At 48.6% G+C, this 19,714-nt stretch overlaps 1 protein-coding gene across 4 annotated transcripts in view; it reads right to left on the bottom strand.

The window, feature by feature from the left end:
* Positions 1-309: 309 nt before the first annotated feature.
* The window catches only part of GALNT6 (polypeptide N-acetylgalactosaminyltransferase 6), a 32,638-nt gene continuing 13,233 nt past the window's right edge, over positions 310-19,714 (bottom strand). For 2 of the 4 annotated variants that reach the window (XM_070410206.1, XM_070410207.1), the window contains 9 exons: positions 18,793-18,965; positions 12,153-12,302; positions 10,851-11,085; positions 7,367-7,484; positions 5,676-5,876; positions 5,026-5,157; positions 4,327-4,428; positions 2,900-3,052; positions 310-2,003 (listed from right to left, as the gene is read on the bottom strand). In XM_070410206.1, the coding sequence (XP_070266307.1) occupies positions 1,890-2,003; positions 2,900-3,052; positions 4,327-4,428; positions 5,026-5,157; positions 5,676-5,876; positions 7,367-7,484; positions 10,851-11,085; positions 12,153-12,302; positions 18,793-18,965 (1,378 nt within the window). In that variant the 3' untranslated portion in view covers positions 310-1,889. Of the gene's footprint in view, positions 2,004-2,899; positions 3,053-3,748; positions 3,946-4,326; positions 4,429-5,025; positions 5,158-5,675; positions 5,877-7,366; positions 7,485-10,850; positions 11,086-12,152; positions 12,303-18,792; positions 18,966-19,714 lie in introns of those variants that run through there. The other 2 variants (XR_011470830.1, XM_070410208.1) reach the window with 2 other exon arrangements.

Here is a 19,714-nt window from a genome sequence, read left to right as displayed (position 1 = left end):
ATTTAGGGCCTAAATAGAAGGAATTGTTCTAACTCACCCTGCACATATCTGAACACTCCATGACTTGCTTGCATCTCTGTTTCTTCAGCTAGAGTGTGAGTTCCACAGGGGAAGAGCCTCATCTTATAACTCCTCATGTCTACTTAATGCTTGACACACAGTACGTAGGCCAGAGGATGTTTGGGAACAAGAGCAAGTTGCTGTGATGGACTTTTCAGATGTGTGTAGTTCTTCACAGCCTGAATCAATAGATTCTTCAAAGGGATCAGCGAAGGAACCATGCAGGGGGAGGAGGAATCCAATGCAAACTTCCTTCACCAAAGCCACAAAACCTTTATTTCTACAGGGATCTCATGTCCAATTCTCTTCTCTTTCTAGAAAAGACCTTTCCCACTCAGGCCACATCATGGGAGAGGCTATGCTCTGCCTTCTCCCTTTGGCTGGGCTATCCCAGAATGTTTCCTCTACACTGTAGCGTCCACAGGATCCTGAAGGCTCTTCAGGGACCTAGGAGACCTGCAGTACTGAGTTGCAGGGAAGGAGAGGCAGCTGTGGTCCCTTGGCACCCTCACGTGGTGATGCCTAAGATGACAACCTGCTACTGAAAGTCATAAGGAATTCTGAGTCCAAGTGTGTAGGGTCTGACTTACTCAGGAAAGAGCTGATATGCATGCCAGGTCTGCTCCACATGAGGGCTTCAGCAGGCCAGGCCAGTCATGCAGTCATGTTTGACTATACACTGTCCTTAATTCTTCAGCCTTCCTACGGCTCTTGTTAGCCTTATCTGGGTCCTAGCTTCAGGGTTGCCAGTGCCTTGCTGTGTGGCCTTGGGCAAATTACCTCACTTATTTGCCCTCGGTTTCATAATAGGAAAATGATAAGGTTGGACTAAAATGATGGTTTTCAAATTGTCTTACAGAATTTTAGAAGTTCAGGGGCTAGTGGACATTGCCCCCGTCTATCCTCAATTTCATCCATGGCTACTTTGCCTTTTATTACATTACATATGGGGCACTGAAAAAAAAAAGGGGGTTCTGGGACTTAAACCTGAGAATCGCTGGCTCCATGAACTGTGTGGTTTCCCTCATGGCTACCTGGCTCCATTGTTCTGGGCTTTATAGAGACCAGCCAGCCAGAAATTATCAGAATGCAGGGAAGAGAGAATGGGAATGGCAGTGGCTAGTTGTTTAGTGTTTTTGTGGTGAAGGCGCCCTGGTTCAGTATTCAAGATCAAGCTTCAGTCTTGGCTCCCGCCATCCACTAGCTGTGGGACTACAGACAACCTCCTTTACCCTTCCCTGCCTCAGCTTTCTTATCTGTAAAATGGGCATGCCAGTCCCTGTCCTGTCTTTCTTACAGAGTCATTGTGCAGATGAAGTAAATAAAGGATTCCTGTCAGGGTGTTTTCTGTAAACCATAAACGGCTCTATAAACTCGGCATACTATTTAGCAAGGGAGTTGCTCTCAGACCGCTAACAGAGGGATCTCTGCTAGAATATATTATGTCACTAGATTCTGTATGCCCAGCTCTAGATGATCAGGTAGTCAGGACATGGATGCAGAGGTACTTTTCTTGAATTCAGCATTGCTGCCTTGGTCCCTATCCCAGGAGCTTTCTCTGCTTTGGAAGTCTGTTTCTAGGACAGAGGAAAGCTCTGGGTCAAGTACTATGTGCTCTTACAGTCTCTTCCATCAATGTGGAGAAAGGAAAATGGGCCCAATGTTGTTGCAAGGAGTAGGAAGGTCCTGCCTTGACATCCAAAATTAGGTTTAAACTCCATCTTTAAGGCCTACAGAGAAGCTGATGCTCAGGTTCCCAAACATCAGGTTCCCTAAAATACTGTTTCCTGAGAGGCTTGTGGGAACTTCCACAGGTGATGATCTGGGGCCTAGATGAAGAGCCAGTGCTGGTGGGGGTCGCTGGGATTGCAGGAGGCCATGGCTGGCTTTTTGTCCTCAGACGTCAGGCAGGTACCAGATCCTGAGTTCCTGATGAGGTGATCCTAAAAGATGACATAGCAAAGGGTCAACCTGGGCCTCAGTCCTGTAACAGTGCTATTAGGGGGCAATAAATAGCACTGTTAAAGGTCTGGCAATATGCCAGACACTCTTAGGGGATGCATTCCTGAGTTTCCTCTTGTGTCAATTACCCACCCCAAGCTTTAGCCTGAATGGCTGGAATAGAGGAAGGACCATGGGCTAACTGAAAAAGGCTAGGGCCTGCCTCCTCCAGATGGCCTGGGCCGCTGCTGCCTACCTCCACTTTCTGCCTTGGATCATATTTAGACTCTCCCCTTCCCTGCAGCCCCAAGGTTAGCCTCCTCTTTCCCTAACCCAGGGACAGGACTGGGGTAGAACAGAGTGAGCTAGTTTGTGCTCAGTACTGTAGAAGTTACATTATAGACCCCGAGGCAGTGTGGTCTAATGGAAAGAGCCTGTGCTTTCGAGTCAGACTTATTTGGGTCTGAATCTCAGGCCTGCCATTTACTAGCGATGAATCTTGGGCCAGCCACAAACTTGCCGAGCTTCTTGGGAAGAACCTCTGAAATATTAATCAAACCAATGTATGTGAGTGCATAGTTTTGTGCCTGACACATGGAGGGCAGGCAGGAACCATGAGAGACTCTTCACTTTCATCTACTTAGGTTCAGTCAAAAAATACTTGAGCCATGACACACCTGACCCTATCTTTCTATCAGCCAGACCAACCATCACCAAACATTACTTAAGCCCTGGGAACTCTGCCTGGGACCAAGCGCTCACCCTCCATACTTTCTAGTACTGATCTACTCCATGGTATCTCAGGCATAAGATACAGAAAATAAGGAGTCGGGGGGGGGGGGGGGGGGAGCAGTGGTGGCCTTGGGTTCTTGATGCTGAACTTTCTGGGCTGACTTACCTGGGTCAATTCCCATTCCTCGTCCTTGGGGACTTGGCTGTTTTTGCCAGTGAAGTGACAGCTCCTAAGGCCCAGAGTGCCAGCACTGGCGTGTAGACACAGCTGCTTTGCGATGTTGTGGCGAAGGTCCCTCTGGGTTGTGTACTCAAAGTACTAGAAGTCAAGACAAGAGGAGGTCTGAGAGACGGGCGGAGAGTTTGCCCACCACCTTCCCAAGCCATCTGCCCTAAGATGCCAACCACAGATGGCCTCTTGGGGAGGCAAGTGAGTGAGCAACAAGACTTGAGTAATTCAAGTGTCACCTTCAGGAATTTTTAACCATATCTGGGTTATACTGGAATAATAGTTAATTCATATTTTTTATTTAATTAAAATATTAACCTCGCTTCATGTTAAGCATTATCTGTGAAGTCATGTGTCTGATATTCTAGTTCTTCTTTTGTTAATAGATTACTAGTAAAATAAAAAAGTTCACCAATGGCCGAACCGGTTTGGCTCAGTGGATAGAGCGTCGGCCTGCGGACTCAAGGGTCCCAGGTTCGATTCCGGGCAAGGGCATGTACCTTGGTTTCGGGCACCTTCCCACTGGGGGCGTGCAGGAGGCAGCTGATCGATGTTTCTCTCTCATGGATGTTTCTAACTCTCTATCCCTCTCCCTTCTTCTCTGTAAAAAATCAATAAAATATATTTAAAAAAAAAAAGTTCACCAATGTACCACCTAAAATCATCATGCAGGCCAGTGGTACGGGGAATTGTTTCAGAATGACTATCTTCATATAGACAGTCTGTTCAGTGTCCCAAGCCACTCCTTCCCTTGCTTCAATTATGGTTCAAGTACTTCTTTCTTACCAAACGCTGGGCATTCAGGGTAGATTGAGGAACTCAGGCCAAGAAGGTTACTTGTTATTCCTCAGGAAAGAGCTGGGCCATTGTGGGGCATGGAGTAAATTTTCAGGATGCTAGGTGACTAAGATGTCAGGAGGTGGTTGTTTTGGGGTCATTTTGGGGTGGTAGGATCACAGTGTTTTTTCTGGGCTGAAGAGGCACTGAAGATAGAAGTTGTATGTAGGTGAGGGAAAGTGCTCAGAAATTTCCCACGCTTACCCTAAAACATCACTTAGCAGCTGGCATCCTCCAGCAAGCCTTCTCTGATGAACAATCCTCCCCTCCCCCATCCCTTCCTAGCACCCAGCACTGATGTATGTCCCTAATTCAGACTTCAGACCTTGTCTGTCTCTGTCATGCTTTCTTCCTCAGACTGGGAGTTTTCTGAGGGCAGGGATGGGATCTCCTCATCTCTCTGGATATCCCTCATCCTCGTCCTTCGGAAAGGACTATTTTGAGTGGAGGAAGGGGACCCCTTACGAAAGGAGATGCTCAGAGACAGGCTTCTCTTGGGCCTGCCCCAGAAGGGTTGGGCTACACACCTGGTTGCCACCAAGGCCGTGGCAGGCATACATGATGAGGGGCTTCCCTCCATGGTTCTTCTCACCCACATCCAGGCACTGATTGATACCAAGATTCTTTATCTGCAGAATGGGGAGTAGAGAGGGAAACCGGGACAGCATAGTCAGGAGATTTTTAGTTTGTGGTGTCAGGCCCAATTGGAATAAATTTGCATGACTGGATTTCTCCTCTGCTCATTAACCCAGATGCCTGAAGTTAACAGCAAAGTGAGGTGCACAGCCCAGAGGCGGGGCCAGGGCATGCTGGGCCACCTCTTAGGCTGCTAGGTCTGTGGAGAAGTCCTTAGCACATGGGAATTTCCTCATGAGCAATGGCTCTCAAAGTGTGATTCCCCAGACCATCAGCATCACCCACAAATTTGTTAGAAATGCATATTTTCAGGCTCCACCCCAGTCCCACTGAATCAGCAGTCTGTGTTTTAATACTCCTTCCTGATGATTCTGATGCAGGTGAGCGTTTGAGAGCAAGTCACTGCTTATAGGCTATTTTCCTCATAAGGACTTTAGCTATCTCTAGAAGCTCCAAAGTCCTCCTTCTGGATAAAGAAGTGGAGAATAAAATTCAGTTCTCGATTGTCATCTGTCTGTGGGGAAAGTGGTCTTGAACTTCTCTAGGGGGTTCTGTGATGATGGGCAGGCAAGTTGGTTCTCAGGACTCACAGCTCCATAGAAGGTGGGCTTCAGGTCAGGAATAAACAACTCTGGGTAGATGTTGTGCAGGAACCAGGAAAAGTTACGACAGTGTAGTTGTTCCCTCAGCTGCAGTCGTTCCGAAATGTCACCAAAGGATTTCTGTCAACAAGACAACCCCCTAAGGATCAGTACCACCAGCCTTGACCTTCTTGCCTGGCTTGAAGTAGTCCAGAGTTCTTGGGGTCACTTTTGCCCAGAATGGGTCTCAGGCTCACTCCTGCTCAGGACCTGTCGGAGCTACTGACCCAGCCTCACATCCAATCCCAAACCCCATCTTGGCTTTGGGAACTCCACCCGGATCCCCCTTACTCCCTCATCTCCTGTCACTTCCCAGTTAGTTTCCTCCCAGCCCCATTCTGAGTCTCTCAGAGCAAAGCCAGTCCTCCTGGAAGAGGTTCTTTCTCCAAATCTCTTTGCTCTCCCCTCCTAAAAGACACTGGGGCTCTCTAGGCAGGGACAACAAAGACGCCTCTCCTCATTCTCTAGCTTCCCTGGGCTAGCTCACAGGGTCTAAGGTGGTAGAAATGGGTGGGCCTCTATCATTAAGCTCTTGACAGGGTCTGGGATTCTGTACTTTTCTTCATCCAGGCCCTCCCCGGAGGACCATTTCATCTCACCTCTTGGGCCATCTTTGCTGCCTCCATATTTCTCCGGTAGAAAATCTCCTTGTAGCTATCCATCCAGACCTCAGCCAGGCGCACTTGGTTGCGGGCAATGACATTGGTGCCCTTGGGAAAGGTGTGGGGGCTTTTGGTACGGAACACGTGGCCTACCACAGAGCAGGGGATGATCTCCAGCTGGCCCCCACACTGCCACACCTGCCGTAAGAGGATACAAAATGGGGCCTTTAGGAGCTGGGTGGGGCAATCTCTCCCCAAAGCAGCTCTGTTCCATTCCCAGAGAACCAGACCCCAGGTCCAGGAAGCTCAAGGAAATGCTACTTTCTCTCCTGGAAATAAGGACAATGACTAGGCTTCTTCTTAGGCCATGACCACACACACACAATCCCTAGCTCTCTGATATTGGTTCACTCTGATTTAAGCACATTTGCATGTCTGAATGGGCCTCAGGACCCATTTTAGAGAAAAGACAGTTTGGCTAACTTTGGCTTTTTGAATTGAAAATATGATTTTATCAGCTCACAGAGGTATTACAGTGGGGCCTTGACTTACAAGTGTCCCGACTAAGGAGTATTTTGAGATACCAGCTGTCTCTTTGGCGGATTTTTTGCATTGAGTTGATAGAGTAATTTGAGTTAACGAGCTCCTTAACGGGCTCCTTAACGAGCTCGGTCTCGGAACGAATTAAACTCGTAAGTCAAGGCCCCACTGTACTGGAAACTCAAACTTCCTCAAATCAAGATAGACTTGTGATCCAATCAGAGCATCAGTGCAAGGATAGTCAATGCCAGGTGGCCTGTGGTCGTCACCTGGACCTGTAGCACACTAGTTCCCTAGGACAGAGACTGAAGAGAGGTCAGAAGCTCATGGATGAACCTAGAATCAGAACTCTGGGAGTTATGGGGAATGAGCTGGTGACCCTTCTGTTTAAGCCTTCCCACTTGTATCTCCTCTTTTTAGGTTTTAAATTAGGAGATATGTTGTTCATTTTAGTACAGCAGAAACAGAAATACATAATAACAGCAGGTATTATAGGTGTGCTTAATACGTGCCAGGCACTGTGAGAGGTGACTTTCACAAATGAGCTCATTTACTTACTAATTACCTCTCCACTGGCATGAGGATTTGTATAGATTTCACGAAGAGGCAATCCTTTGTTCCTAACCTAATCCTGATTGCCTTATTCCTGGAACCCCTCAGAGTTCTGGGGTCCACCGAAATTTGGGCACCATCTTCTACAGTATGAAGAGCTTTCTGAACATAGGGCAGGGAAACTCTAAGACTACCAGGGCACATGTCCTCTGACCTGGAAAGGGGAACCTGATTTTTCTAGAAAAAAGTTAGTGACTGCTTACTAACCTTTCCAGGGTCCTCTACCATGATCAGGGTCTAATCCTTTTCTACAGACACCATGAAAAATGTCTGTAGACGTCCAATGCCTATACCACTGTTATCCCTTCTTTCTGAGGAGTTCTGCTCAGTAATTTGTTTCAAGTTGTCTAATCTGATTCCCAAAGTCCCATTGCCAGAGGCAGGGAGGGGAGCGGAGGAAAAGCAGAATCATGCCAGGAAACAGCCACCTTTTAAGTTCAGTTCCAGATGTTATATTTCTGCTGCCTAAGAGACAGGTTCTCAGGCTGTCCCTTGGGATGTTGTTGTTCCCCCCTCGAAGCCCTCTTCGCTCTCACCCGGAAGGACATTTCCACGTTCTCCCCTCCCCAGATCTCCATCTGATTATCATAGGTACCGATGTGCTCAAAGTAGGACTTGGAGATGGAGAAGAGGCCACCAGCAAACGTCGGGGATCTGGAGAGACAGAGGGAGAAGCATGTGCATCTTCTGGGGAGGAAGTGGGAGGAGTGGAAAGCTGGGACTCACCGCTAATGCTTCCTACCCTATTCCCACCCCCTTTCCTGGGATAGACAGCCCCTCTTCCACTAAGTAGTTCATTTAGCAAATGTTTATTGAGCTTTTATTATGTCTCTTTACCTTCTAGGAACTAGGTCAAGGAGAAGTGTAATTATCATTACTCTCTTCTAAAAGGCACCCATTCATCTATTCAACCAAAGATGTATTAAATACCAGCCACCAGGACCTGTGCTACATGTTAGTTAAGAAAGACAGATCTTATTCACTGAGAGCTCAGTCTAGTAGCAGAGGGTAAAGCTACCATTGTTTTTTACTTTTTGGCAGCTAAGTTCCTGGAGCATAGTAGATAGTTGGTTATTAGAAGCAATGTGAAATTGTTTTTGGACATAGGATTCAAACCATGAATGAATGAATATTATGAGTTGAACTGACCCCATTGTCTTTCAGAGTCCCTGGCCCTTGAGGGACTAGAAAGCCACAGTTTTAGTAGGAGTCCAGCCCTGGTACTTAATACTGCATGAGCAACTAGCTTTGGGGAAAATCTGCCAGCTGCTCTGGACAGAGGAAACTCCTGGAAACAGAATAGGAAATGAGATGACATCAAGCTCAACTTACACCGAAAGGAGCATTTGGAGGCTACAAAAAGATTCTGGCTTTCAGACAAAAGCAGGGAGGCACAGACCCATAAGAAGACAAATTAACAAAAACATCTCATTCCTAGAATATAGATACCGAGTGGCTCAGAAGGGGAGCTGGGCTAAGGGTTGAAGGTGGGGGTAGGGGCCAGGGGAGACTAGGATTGACTATCAGATACTTAATCAGGAGGTGTTGGTAGCTGTGCCTGGCCAGGCTCTCTTGGACGTGGCTTTGCTGCCCCCTTCTGTTGCTTCTTCATGTAGCCGAGAACCAATCAAGGTGCTTCACACACAGCAGGGGCTCAATCAGTGTTCATTGGACTGATCTGTTAAGGTGACTACACAAGAGCCTGACCTTGAGTTAACCTTGTGGCTGCTCTTGTTGCCCTGAAGTTGGCTCCTGCAGCTGTTTTCTGGAAGAAATTTTAATTGGGAAACCCACATGCTCATGCAGGCTTTCTGTCACTGGTTCTGACCCAGGAGTTGTAAGCCAGCCCAAGTAAGGCCCAGAAAGGTTCAGAGAGTCCTGGGATTCCAGATTAGCACTTTGGAACTCCTCCCTCCTTTGTTCCCTCCCTTCTTCCTTCCTTCCTTCGTTGCTTCTTGTATGTGCTCTGACCGGGGATCGAACCCACAACCTTGGTGAATCGGGGCAATGCTCTAACCAGCTGAGCTACCTGGCCAGGGCTTAACCTACTTCTTCTTGAGGTTCTTCCTGCCTTGGGCCTGTCCCTTGGCTTTGAAAGGTCTCTGACCCAGAAGCCACTGACAAATAACCTCTGAGGATAAACTCTACACAGGGAAACTCACTGCAGACCCACAGCCTACAGGCAACAGCCTGTGTTTCCTGGCCTACTTCTTAGGATCCTCTGGGTCCCTTATCTCTCCTCTCAGCCTCCTGTTAGCTTTCAGAGTAAAGGGTACTGCCTGCAGGCCTCCTGGTGGGGTACTATGCATAGTGCTGAGGGCAAGCCATGCACACCAGCAGGCAGCAATTTCATTCCTCCAACACTGGAGCTTTATCTTCCAGCTGTATGGTCCTCAGACACTGGAGCCAGGGACATCAGTGATGGGTGGAGGCCAGGTGCCCTGTCCCTGACTGTGTCACTGTGTGCCTGGCCCCCAGCTTGGGGGAGGAGGGCTTTGTTGGTGTGCGCAACAAACAAAAGACATCTATGAAGCAGTCAATAGGGAGTTCTCATTTCTTTTCTCCCTCTTGCCTTCTCTTTTCCCCTCTCTTCTTTCTGTTGTTGCTTCTCCTTCTAATGGAGACAGAGAAGCTGGCTGTTCAGAATCCACGGGATTACTTCCTGTGGCACCCATCTGATCCCTCTCCACTGAGATTCTGGGCAGCATGTGTTAGGACTTGGGCATGTGGAGGGGGAGGAACTCCAACACTCTCTTCCTTTCAAGCCTTCCCTCTTATCTCTACTTATTGTATCTCCTACCTCTGCTTCCCTCCATCCCAGATATATATTCAGTTGACCTTGGAGTTTCCTGGCCAGTATGGGAAAACAATGGCAGATAATCACAGGATACTCTAAAAGCCACTCCCCAACTCAGTTTGGCTAAAGTATCTGTTAAAATAAACTTGTGGTTGCCCTGGTTGGGTGGCTCAGTCAGTTGGAGCATCATCCCTACTCCAAAAGGTTGCCGGTTCGATTCCCGGTCAGGGCACATACCTAGGTTGTGGGTTTGATCCTTGGTCAGGGCATGCACAGGAGGCAACTAATCGATGTTTCTCGTTCTTTCTCTCCCTGCCTCTCTAAAAGTCAATAAAAATATATCCTCGGGTGAGGGTTAAATAAAATAAGCTTGTGGTCTCTAACAACACCAACAGGCAATTGGAGAGGGAAGGACAGGGTAGAGGTATGAGGGGAAGGTAATGGGTAAACTTTCATGCATCCATCCTACAGCTCAGGGGTTGGCAAACTATGGCCTGGGGACCAAACCTGGCCTGGCTTTATATAAGGCTCTGGGTTTATATAAGGATGGTTTTTACATTTTTAAAGGATTGTTTAAAAAGAAACACAAACAAGGAATATTATGCAACAGACTATATGTAACTGACAAACCTGAAATATTTACTATTTGGCTCTTTACCAAAAAGTTCAGGGCAACTGCAACAAACTGCAAACTGCAGAACACTTGCACTATTCTTTTACTACGTTTCCAGTCTTTTCAAAGAGAATGACCTGGGAGCACATGCCACCCGCTCTTATTACAATGGCTACTCAACAATGGCCACTCCCCACTATCTCTCCGCACCTCTGCAAACACCAGTCATGGTCTCCTACAAATAGGGAGGAATAGATGACACAAAGTGTGTAGAGCCCTTAGTCCAGTGCCAGGCACACAGTAAGTGGCAGATAAGAGCAGTCTAGTGCCATGGTTAGGAGGGTAGGCCTGGGTCAGACAGGCCCGGATGGGTATCCCTGTTCCACCTTTTGTTAGCTGTGTAATCTGAGGCCAACTGTTTATCTCTAAGAAACTCAATGTTCTCACTTATTGTACAGGCTAATCATAGGGGATGAGAATTAGGTAAAATATGTCAGGTGCTTGCTTGAGCACTAATAAATGCTGACCTGAGATGGCCCAGGTCCCTAGGACTGGGTGAGTCTGGGACCATGTAGGCCGGGTTCGGGGCTCACCAGGCTGTGGTCCTTACTTGATTGGGTAAGTCTCGTCCTTGCGCCTCTGCTTTTCATGTGGAGGTAGAGTCTCCCAGCCGAAGGTCAGGCTCCAGTCAAAGTTGCCACGGCTATGGACTCTGCCCTTCGGAACGGGCTTGGAGAACTCAAAAGTGTTAAGGTCAATAGTGACGATGTCTGGGCTCACCACCGCTGTCTCATCCTCGGTGATGCGAGCCAGGAGGGGCTCCAGCCAGCCATGGAAGCACTCACCTGCAAGCCCAGACCGGGAGACAACTGTCAGGGTCCTGATCACACCTGAGCCCATGCCCCAGGCCGGCGGGGAGACCCAGGAGGACAAGAGAATTCTCCATCCACTTCCTAGCTATAGGCTGAGAAACACAGGCAAGCTCGCTCACAGCAGTTCAGAACAGAGAGATCTGAGAACCTCCTCCTCTCCCCTCCCCCAAGCTAATGATGCAGGCAGCTTTGGAGGGGAGAGTGGATCTCTCAGGGGACTAACATGGACTCAACTGATCCCAAAGCACAGGAAAGGCCCTGGATGGGTGTCTTCCGATTCCCAGCCTACCCACTGAATCAGCCCTCCCTCCCCAAGCGTGGATTGCAGAAGCAGGTGTCCCCTCTACTGGGAATATCTGCATCTCAAGCTGCAGCTCCAGTTGTAGAATAACAATCTCTTTCATTTGTCTAGCCCTTTGAGATTTTCAGTGAACTATGTATATTACGTTATTTGGCCCTCAGAGTAATAATTCTGTTGGTGAGTAAGGTTGGTATCCTCTTCCCATCTTACAAATGAGGAACCTGAGGCTTTGCTAGAATGCAAACCCGGTCCTCTGGCTTTCTAGGCTTTCCCCAATATGTATCACTGCTTTTAGGAGTTATTTTTCCTGAGAATGGTGGGAGGTGTTTTGGTTTGGGGTGAGAGGGAGGCTTTCCTGGCTCCAGGTGGCCCTACAGGAAAGCTCCACACAGATCAGTTCCCAGCGGTAACAGGAGGCCTCTCTGAGGGGTTGAGTTCAGAACGAGGTACAGATCTGGGGAGAGAGGAATGCCTGGGGCTCCGGAGCACACTCCCAGCAATTGTGGGGTGACCAATTGTTTTAGGGTTGTGTGTGTCTCTTGATAAAACACCCTTGGGATTGGGGTGAGAAAGGAGTAGAAGAAGCTGGAGAGAGTCCCAAGCCTCCTTTGCTCCTAGAACAGAGCAGGAAGGGGCCTGTTGATGCTGTGGTCACAGCTCCTCATTCTGCCAGGGAGGGGTGGGGGATGGGCCAGACTACACCCAGGCCTCCTGGGTGCCAGGCCAGCACTCTACTCACAGTGGGCGTCCAGGAAGGTGAGCACCTCTGCCTGTGCCACGCTGGCTCCCAGCAGCCGGGCAGTGATCAACCCCTTCCGCTTCTCCTGCCGCACCACCCGCACGATCTGCAGCTGCTTCACGTACTGTTCCAGCTGCTCCTTTAAATACTCTGGAAGGGACAGTGTCCTTGAAGTCAGCTCACCGCTTTGTTGAAAACCTAATCCCCTGCGGGCACAGCGCTGGCGCTCTTGGGCCTCCAGCAGGCCCGAGTTTTTAATCCTCCCACACCTACTGCACTAAGCAAGTCCATGGAAGCAGATGGTGGGGAAGGGGGTGGAAGGAGGAAGTCCTGTGTGTGGCCCAGCACCCCTGCCACCCAAGCCCACCTGGCCAGGACGCTGGTTCTGCAGTGTCAGTCCTTTGCCCGTTTACCTAGGCACCTCCTCTGATGTCTGAGACAGGACCTCAGAGTTGTGTTTCTTTGGTCTAAATCAAGTATAAACTTCCAACAAGGGCTTCAGATGCCCCTCTTGGTCTCTGCAGCCTTCCAGCTGCCATCTTTCAGAGCCGTAATTCCATCCTCCTCTCGTTTCTACCCCTAGTGACTGTGACAGTTTTCAGTGTCGGCTTCCCTGTCTTCCAGGCTCCTCAGAATAAGTTTGCCAGGTAGAATATACAGATGTTGATTTCTTACTTGCTGGACCAGCAGCAAGAAGCCTTACTCTAATCTCCTTTATTACCTGCTTTGCCTGTGGAATATTTTAGGAAATGAGAAGGTGAAGAGCCTCTTTTTAATTAAATTAAAAACATGCATCAAGTGCCTGCCATTGGTCAGGCACAGTGGTGAGCCCAGCTACCTAGGGTGATCAGTAACCTGTCAGAGGAAGTACAGGGTTGAGAGCCTGCAGGGGAAAGGGGAGGGGAAGGGGAGAGCAACCATCCTGAATTTGGGGATGAGGAAAGCTTTTTGAAGGGAGGGGTATCTCTGCTTAGATCTTTCATTTTTTTTTCTGAGTGGAGGCTTACTTCATAATCCTGTTATTCAGTCTGGAATCCTTAGAGCATTAAAAATAGCTCTACTCTGAAGCAATCCATCTTGAAACATATTTCAAATCTTTATGTTTTACTAACTGTGATTTTGGTTTCCCATGCTCTTGTTCTGTTCCTGATTGTGCAATGGAGTTTCAGAAGTGGAAGTGGAGGGGAAGGTGTAAGCGATGATTGTGTCCTTTGTGTCCTTTCTCTTTCAAGCTGTGGGAGCAGCCCAGTGCTCAGACCTTGCTCACACAGCGTCCAAATACTTGTACCTACTATGTGCTTTAAAAAAAAAATTGATTTCAGAGAGGAAAGCAAAGATAGAAACATCAATGATGAAAGAGAATCATTGACTGGTGCACACCCCACACTGGGGATTAAGCCTGCAACCCAGGCATGTGCCCTGACCGGGAATCAAACCCTGACCTCCTGGTTCATAGGTTGATGCTCAACCACGGAGCCACGCCAGCCAGGCTGAACTAGGTGCTTTTATGTTGACTTTCTTAATTAATATTCTCTATGAAGATTAAAACACTATGAAATAGGGAGTATTGTCCCCAATGGTTATGAGTCAAAATTAGCCTCATTTGGCAGCTTTGGCCCAGCATTCACTTAGTAAACATCTGCTAATTCACTTTCTAGGTGCCTGACACTACCCTGGTCAGGGAGGGGCCTGGTCTGGGTCCTGCCTTCATGGATCTCCCAGACTCATAATCCAATTACAGCCCCAACTGCTAGTTCTAACAGGAAGCAGGGAGGAACCCCAACCAAGAGCCTCGCCTTCTCACAGGAAATTCATGGTGATGGAGATAACTCAGGGACAGAACATCACAGGAAGTGGGTTTTGTGGTAAGAAACTGCAAAGCACTGAGCTGTGAACCTCAGGGGGCCTGAGCTCTACAAGGCCTTTCTCCCATACCTTCCCCCCGGGCTCAGGTGGCTGGACTGGACCTGTGGATTCTGAGCATGAGTGCAGGCCCTTCTAGGGGAGTGAGTCAACCTCTGACAGTCTTCCGGTCACACCCCTGAACCCACTGGACATGTGCTCCAGAGCATGGAGACACAGACAAGCCTATCCATACTTTCTTATGCCCCCTAGACAATAGCCTCCTAATTTAAGTTTAATACCCCACCACCCCAACCCAGCTTCATGACTCATGACAGAGGCTGTAAGACTCCTGTGACCTCCGGCACACATGCCTTATTCAGTCTCATCAATATGCAGATGGCTCCTAAGTCTTCTTTCCTGGCCTTGCCATCTTCACATGGATGTATAACAGAACCACAAACCAAACACTACCAAAATGGAACTCCAGATTTCCTCCCAAGCTGCACCCCAGGCTCCCCCTTGTCAGTATATGGTACCTGCATCCCTTCAGCTGCTCTAACCTAGGCGTCGTGCTGGATTCTACCCTTTCCTCATCCTTGACAATGAGTCCATCAGCAAGTACTGCCAGTTCTTTCTCTTGGTCCTCACTGTCACCTCAGGAATAATGTCTTTTTTAAAAATATATTTTTTAAATTGATGTCAAAGAGGAAAGGAGAAGGGAGATAGAAACATCAATGATGAGAGATAATCATTGGCTGCCTCTTGCATGTCCCCCACTGGTGATCGAGCCCACAACCCGGGCATGTGCCCTGACTGGGAATTGAACCGTGACCTCTTGATTCATGGCTCAACCACTGAGCCATGCCGGGCAGCAGCAATAATGTCTTAACTGGTTTCCTGGCCTCTATTCTTCACAATCTATTCTTGACATAGCAGCCACAGTGGACATCAGTTATCTTACAAAACTAAATCAGATCATGTCAGTACAGTGGTTTGAAACTGCACTTAAAAACAAAATCCAGTCCTGGCTGGGTGGATCAGTTGCTTGGTATGTCCTTTGTACACCAAAAGGTTGTGGGGTTGATCCCCAGGGGCGTATGTACAGGAGGCAACCGATCGGTGTTTCTCTCTCTCTAAAATAAAGAAAAATATATCCTCAGGTGAGGATTTTAAAAAACAAACAAACAAAAAACAACAAGAAAAAAATCCAAATCCAAACAGTAATGGTGGCTCCTCAAAAAATTAAACATACAATTACCACATGGTCAAGCGATTCCACTTCTGGGTATATACCCCAAAGAAATGAAAGCAGGGATTCAAACAAATATTTGTACACTGATGTTGATGGCAGCATTATTCACAATAGCCCAAATGTGGAAATAACCCCAATGTCTATGGATAGATGAATGAATGAATAAACAAATCCAGTTTATACAAACAATAAAATACTCAGCTAACCCAAAGTGCTCCCCAAGTGTCTCCTCCCCCGAGTTTCACACAGTGCATTTCCAGACTTCAGGGCTGCCCCTTCTTTCCTTTCCTTCACCTGCTGATCCCTCTACCTTCCCTTCCTACAGCGCCTCTTCCTGGCCAACCCAACCTCCGTGCTCCTCCCCTCTCCATGAGGAACTGACTCACTGAGGGGCTGTTCACTTCCCAACTCTCCAGGTCCTGGGTCTGTGTCTGATTTCCTCCCATCCATCTAGCAAATTCCCGCAGGAGGGAGGCTTAGGCTCAGTCTTCCCCAGGGGCAGGGCAGGGCTTTGACATGGGAATGACCTGTGTGGGGCACAACAGACTGATGAGCCCGAGGGGCCAGTTTTCATAAGCCTGTGAGTGTGCCAGACCAGGAGCACATCTGGCATCTGACCTGGCCACACAAGAATAAAATCTGTGCCCAGGGTTTAGACTCTGAGGTAGGTAAGAAAAAGTTCCCCAGCCTGCCACCGGGCCTCCTTCCCCTGCTCCAGCATCAAACGTCTTGTGTACTTGTGGTCACAGAGCACTGCCAAGAACCAGGATAGGAGGACAGAGAGCATGGACATTGTATTTCAGCAGAGACACAGCTCTTCTCTGTGTGTGTGTAATGAGAGCCAGTTAATCTGATCAAATGGTCAAATGTGTGGAAAATTTTATCCTGCTGTGGACAGCAGAGACTTCTGACCATGGATTCGTTTGTCCTCTCCCCCAGCCCACTCAGCTGAACATTTCTGAGAGCATCTCAAGAGTCCGAAAGCCCTCACGGTGGGGGTATTTTTCCTAGGGTCCACAAACTCCCTGGAATTACATGCAGAACTGGGGGTGTGTGCACAGTGTTGTAGCAATTCTGCACTATTCTAGGGAGTGGGGTAAAGCTTTTTACAGATTCTCAAAGGAGCCAGGACCCAGAAAGCTAAGAATGACGCGTTTAGGATTTTCAGGCAGATGATTCTCAGATGCTGGCATTGGCCCTAAGAGAGAGTCCAGGAGACAACCAGAGAGAATGCCCTCTAGGAGCAGGCACTTTGGAGGGGCTATAGTGGCCATTGTAAAGTCCACCCTACTAGGCACAGGCTACTGTGCCCTTTAGATGCTGCCTGTGCCAGCCTGGCATTGTCACTTTTCTAGCCTGGTCAGAAGAGTTGTACCTTATGGACTAAAAGGATTCTGGGTGACAAGTACAGTTTAGAACTTCCACCCTCTGTGAGTCAAGGGAAGAAGCATCTGAGGGATGGCTAGCATACGTATCGGGGAGAAGGGTTACCAGAGAGCCCAGTTTGAGAGGAAAGGCAGCTGGATTGATACACTCGCTCCCCATTCCATACAGCCATTCTATGGCTGCTAAGGGGCCACTCCCATCTCTGCCAAACTCTTTGCCCCTCCCTTTCCAGAAGCCTAATCTGATGCTTCTTGCCCACCAGACTCTCTCACTGCATCCCTGATACTTGCTTGCCTTTGCTTTTTTTAAAAAATATTTTTTATTGATTTCAGCGAGGAAGGGAAAGGGAAAGAGAGATAGAAACATCAGTGATGAGAGAGAATCACTGATGGGCTGCTTCCTGCACACCCCTTACTGGTGATCAAGCCTGCCACTCAGGCATGAACCCTTGACTGGAATTGAACCTGGGACCCTTCAGTCCACAGGCTGATGCTCTATCCACTGAGCCAAACAGGCTAGGGCTGCCTTTGCTCTGTAAGTGCTGCTAGGTGTCTGTCCTCCAATGAAATGGACTTACCAGTACTCACTTCAGCTTCTCCTCCCACTGCCTTCCCCCGCCTTATTCCACGTTTTAGCATCACCTCTAATCTAGAAGGCAGGCGGGAGGCTGGAGCGGTCAGGAGGAGCCACAGCTCTACTGAGTGGCCCCAGGATACTCTGGGAAGTGTGGTGTCCGTTTCTGCACTCGATATAGGAGCATGGGCACAGGAGGCCAACCTGAGAGCCTTAGACACCATGTGCCACCCAGGAGGAGGGCTCAGCTCCTGGAGACGCGTAGCCTAACGATGTATCAGTTCCTCAGCCCCTTTCCGAGGTCTGGTCCTATCATCAGCTCTCAGGTGGTTGTAAGAATTTCCTCTCCTGACTTGGGGTCCTCTGCCTCTCTTTACCCTCCCCCAAACTGAGGCAAGGCCACTGTCCACCTTAAACACCTTCAATGACTCCTAATTATTTTTCTAAATACTTTCATCTTGGCACAAATTTCAATTCAACATCGTTTTAGTGTCATTTCCTAAAACAAACCTAAGTTTCAGCCACATCAAATCTCTCAATGTTTCACAAATACACCTATGCCTCTAGGACTATGTGTATGCCATTTTCTCTTCTGGGAATGCCCTTCAATGCCTCTTCTTTCCCTAGACACTCATGCTTTAAGGCTCCAATCTGGCCTCCAGTGTGGACGGCCCCAACCATGCCACGCAGAAATAACGTCTCCTGACTACACACTCCCAGAGTGCACTGTTCCCATACAAAGACTAAACTGAAATCAATGGAGCACCTTACTCCATCTAACTACTCTGTCACATGAATTATCTCATTTAGCATCGATCTCTGATCCCTCGTTTACCCTGTGAGGGAGCCAAGTGTCTTCATTTTTAGCAGAGGCAACTGAGGTTCAGAGAGGTTAAGTATCTTGCCCAAGGTCACAGTTAGGAAGAGGCACAATTGGGATTTGAATTCCTGGATGTTGGCCTCTAAGGTCCACATCCTTTCACTTCTATTAAGGGTGTGTTACAGGCCACACTGCTGTGGTTGGTGGTGTAAGGGGCCACCTGACCCATGAGGTTTGTTAGCTTTCTCAGGGCAAGATCCATCTCATTTGCTATTTGTCACGGTATCCCCCTTGCCTAGTTCGGTGTCAGACACAGAATACTCTGCAGATGTGTGTGGAGTTACTTTAAAAGGTGTGGGTGGAAGTTTGGTGAGCAACGTCACTTGCCTATTACCAACTACAGCAGAGGGCTTTTGAGGTGGAATCTTTGAGGTAGAGGGAAGGCCCATCCCCACCCTCTGCCCTGCCCACGCCCAGCATTTCTGACTTGGGTTGGACTTGGCAGCTCTAAGGGAGCCTGAAAAGCAAAAACTTCTAAGCTTTTGGAGCTCTTTGGGTGAAGTGGGAATGAAGTCCAGGCTCAAGGAACGTGGTCTCCCTGCCTGCTGTCCCCTACCTCCTATTCCTCACGTGCCTTCTCCCTGCTCTTGGCCCTTAGGATGAGCTGTGAAGCCAGGCAGCTGGCAGTGAGGGTGCCTGCTCCCCTGAGAGAACCTGCCCTCCTCCTCGGGATACCCGCTCCTCGGGGCCACCGCTAGCCTCACCCTCAGTGCTGGCATCATCCACCAGTATGATCTCCTTCAGCAGGATGGCAGGGCTGGTGTGCAGGACACTGTACACTGTTCGCAACAGCGTGGACCAGGCCTCGTTGTGAAACACAATGATGACGCTGGTAGTGGGCAGTGGCGGGCAGCGCCGAAACTTCTGGTCGACACATCTGGAAGGATGAAAGTGGACATATAGCTCTCCAGGTCCCTCAGAGATCCGGGGTAAGGAGGGCTCTGTGCACAGATTACCATAACCACCCACTGCTCTTTGGAACCACCAGCCTGCATTCTCTGTCACAGCTGGGAATAGCTGCTCCCCGTTCCCAGCTTAGGCTGTATTTGCCTCCTACTCTGAGCCTCTGCACAGGTCCTAGCCAACTTACTCCAAAACCCGTTTTCCCCGGAGCTGGCTCAGTGCCACAGCTGTGGTGCCGAGGGCTCCTCCCTGCTCCCCTCCTCACTTCTCTCATCTGCTCTCGGAGTTCCCAGGGCTGACTCTCTTCCGCAGTCACATGTGTGCTGCATAAAGTGTAATCCAATCCAGAGGCCCCAAAGGGGAAGTAGTAAAGGGCAAATGTGACATCTGAGAAAAGCAACTACAATTTTCATACTCTTCTTGTTACACTTCACAGTTCTTCACTAATCCATTTCCTCATTAATTCCCTGTCATCTGACACTACTATCACAGTCAATTTCCTGTGACCTTTTCTCTATCCTCATCCACTCCAACCACTCTGCGGCACTTGGTCATGCTGCTACCCTCTTGACATTCCATCTCAGGTGGGAGTGGGAATGTGTGAACCCTGCATCTCAAGGAATCATGTGGCTCAACATCCTTTTGTTTTCCTTTTTTTTTTTTAATTGTTAATCCTCACCTGAGGGTATTTTTCCATTGATTTTTTTAGAGAGTATGGAGGGG

Source organism: Myotis yumanensis, unplaced genomic scaffold, assembly GCF_028538775.1.
Source record: "Myotis yumanensis isolate MYYU_CA2020_CCGP unplaced genomic scaffold, mMyoYum1.0.hap1 SCAF_3, whole genome shotgun sequence".
Taxonomy (NCBI): domain Eukaryota; kingdom Metazoa; phylum Chordata; class Mammalia; order Chiroptera; family Vespertilionidae; genus Myotis; species Myotis yumanensis.
Note: the sequence above shows the minus strand (reverse complement) of the source record. Positions and strands in the feature narration are given on the sequence as shown.